We start from the raw sequence: 2,560 nt of genomic DNA on the forward strand, positions 1-2,560 counted from the left end.
TCAGTTACTTATCTATTTGTACGTCCAGAGGTCACGGCTGTGAAGTCTTCCTTTTTCACAAGTAGAGGGATGTGTCTCACTCACTTTCTGTCTGCGTGCTGTGTTTGTTCATAACAGCCATGGGTTGGGTGAAGGAGTCGCAGAAAAAGAAGATCATTGTGAGTATCGGCATTTTTATTTAGAAGTTTAATACAATGCAAGATGTGCTAAGATAGATGTGATTTTAAACCTTTTCACACTTAAATATGGATACTGGATATTAAATGTAAAAAGTGGTATCATGGACTTGCATGGGACCCCAAACCCTCTCATAGCGACTGCAGTAGACCAGATTCACATTGGATCCACACTATCACAAGAGTGATTTAAATCTAATCTAAATCTAAATTTAAAATGTTCCATCAATGAAGATAGTGCTTTTAAAGAATATAAGACTATGCATTTGTGTCATTCTTAGAGTAACATGCTAGATAATGAATATTTCTGGCAATGATGATATCACTTTGTCCCAGAGGCACTCTGAGGTCAGTTTCTGTAGAAGACATTGACACTGGATAATTGGTTGTGGTTGTTAATATGTCTTACATTAGGGACATCATAAGCTCTTTACAGACTAAAAGGAAAGGCGTCAGAAGCGAATATGGATAAATATGGATACAATCTTCCATGGTATATGTAATTTGATATCAATATATGGATATACAGTATATTGGGCTGAATCTTCTGGAAAAGCCATTGTAGATGAATAAAATACATCTGACAGAACTATCCCCATCATGCACAACTGTAGTCTTTGTAATGCCTGTTTGTGGTGTGTGATTCCAGTTGAACTTGGAGGTTTAATGCAGTCTCATTATCAACTATTTATTTTGCTAAGAGCAATATGAAATAATAAATACTAAAATAATTTGTTATTCTTTGAAATATTTGTATGAAAACAATCTTCTTCAATCACACAGATCGGAAAACAGTCTGGTGCTATTTAAGTTAAACTTGATACACAAAGATTTGATGGACAGCATTTTCATCCAAATCATTTCCCTATGTTGTGGAAACGTAGAATTGCTTCATTTATAAATATTTAGAATTGCTCAGATTATAATTGCTCCCAATTGTGTTCCCATAAACGTCTGACCATCTACAGACCAAGTTAACACAGTTCCACTGCAACAGCTTCAACAGAATTTCCATTTGTCTGTTAGGAGTGTCACAGAAACACAGTGAACGGGAATAGTGACATGCTGTAACAGAACAGGAATGTGAAAGAAAAGCCACCAGTAGCTTTGCACTAAATTGGACAGATAAGTGTGTTATGTTACACCTTTTTGTAATCAGATAAGAAGATCGCTGATGGCCCAGGCTGTGCTTTTTCTTTTTAAAACTACTTTAGCTGATACGTAACAAATTCTAGCACAGCGGTTCCTCGTGCACATTAGACCACAGAACCCCAGTTTGAAAGGATTTGGTCTTTTTATTTGTAGGTTTGAAGACAAAAGCCTTCATTGACTACCATAGACAATCCATTATCAAACAATCAATAAAACAGCCAACGATATTTCTTCCTTTGTTGCTTCTTCTCTTGCTGGGGACCCCCTGCAACCCACTCAAAGACCCCTGTTGGTCCCAGTTTTAAAACCACTGTTCTCAAGACTCCTCCATCACTCTCAAATTAAGATTGACTTTTGTTTGACAATGATAGGTTGTGCATAAAGAGAGATGGCTATCTGTTGTTTAATTGTAAGGATTCAAGGTAAGGATTTGTTTATGTCAGCACACACTCACAAGGAAACCTGTGTGTGTGTGTGTGTGTTTCTGTGTCACAGATAGGTGTCTTGGCTGTATCGATTGTGACCCTAATCCTCGGTCTTGGACTTGGTCTTGGATTGAATAAAGGTGTTGTCTCACTCACTCACACACACCTACACACACACAGCGACATGCGAAATGGCACACTCACTTCACATTTTCATTTCAAGCAGCAGTTAAAACAAACTTCCACCTCTTGGCTGAGACTCAAACTTTACAACAATCTGTATCTCCACGGCAACGGTTGGCTGCCACATACTTTGTCACTTAACCATACTCATTTAATGCATTCTTTTCACGTGTTTACCAAAACTTAAGACCTTCTAATTCTGATGACTCAGATGTCCAGTGACTCATCATTTTTCAGATAATTCAGATCTGATCAGAGTTTCATGCCCCAAGGAAGGATGGAAAATGTTAGTTTTGTTTTGAAGACACTTGTGCCACCATGAAGGCCTTGTATAACGGTATGATACATGTTTGTAATCAGTCACACTTTGTTGACTCTTTGCATAAAATGACTGCAATCCATTATTAGCTCTGTATACGTTTTGATGATTAATGCCAGTTGCTCGCACTTACTTCATAGATAGTTTTTTAAACTGAGTTTTGGAAGGAGCTACAGGCTGGCTGGCGCTTTTCAGTGAAAGCTCCACACTCCCAGAATCTCTAAGCTTCTCAAAGCCAGAGGTAATTGAAAAGATTAGAGGAACTCTATGGATGAACTCTATTGTGTCAGTAGAAACTGAATTCG

General features: G+C 37.9%; 1 protein-coding gene across 1 annotated transcript in view; it reads left to right on the forward strand.

Annotated features, from left to right (window-relative positions):
* LOC118343030 (venom phosphodiesterase 1) overlaps nucleotides 1–2,560 on the forward strand; it is a 31,575-nt gene continuing 29,015 nt past the window's right edge. Inside the window, exons 1-2 of the mRNA XM_035681749.1 lie at nucleotides 1–158; nucleotides 1,824–1,893. Of these exons, the coding sequence (XP_035537642.1) occupies nucleotides 120–158; nucleotides 1,824–1,893 (109 nt within the window). The 5' untranslated portion in view covers nucleotides 1–119. The remainder of the gene's footprint in view (nucleotides 159–1,823; nucleotides 1,894–2,560) is intronic.

Source organism: Morone saxatilis, unplaced genomic scaffold (assembly GCF_004916995.1).
Source record: "Morone saxatilis isolate NCDOM2014 unplaced genomic scaffold, NCSU_SB_2.0 Contig9, whole genome shotgun sequence".
NCBI lineage: Eukaryota > Metazoa > Chordata > Actinopteri > Moronidae > Morone > Morone saxatilis.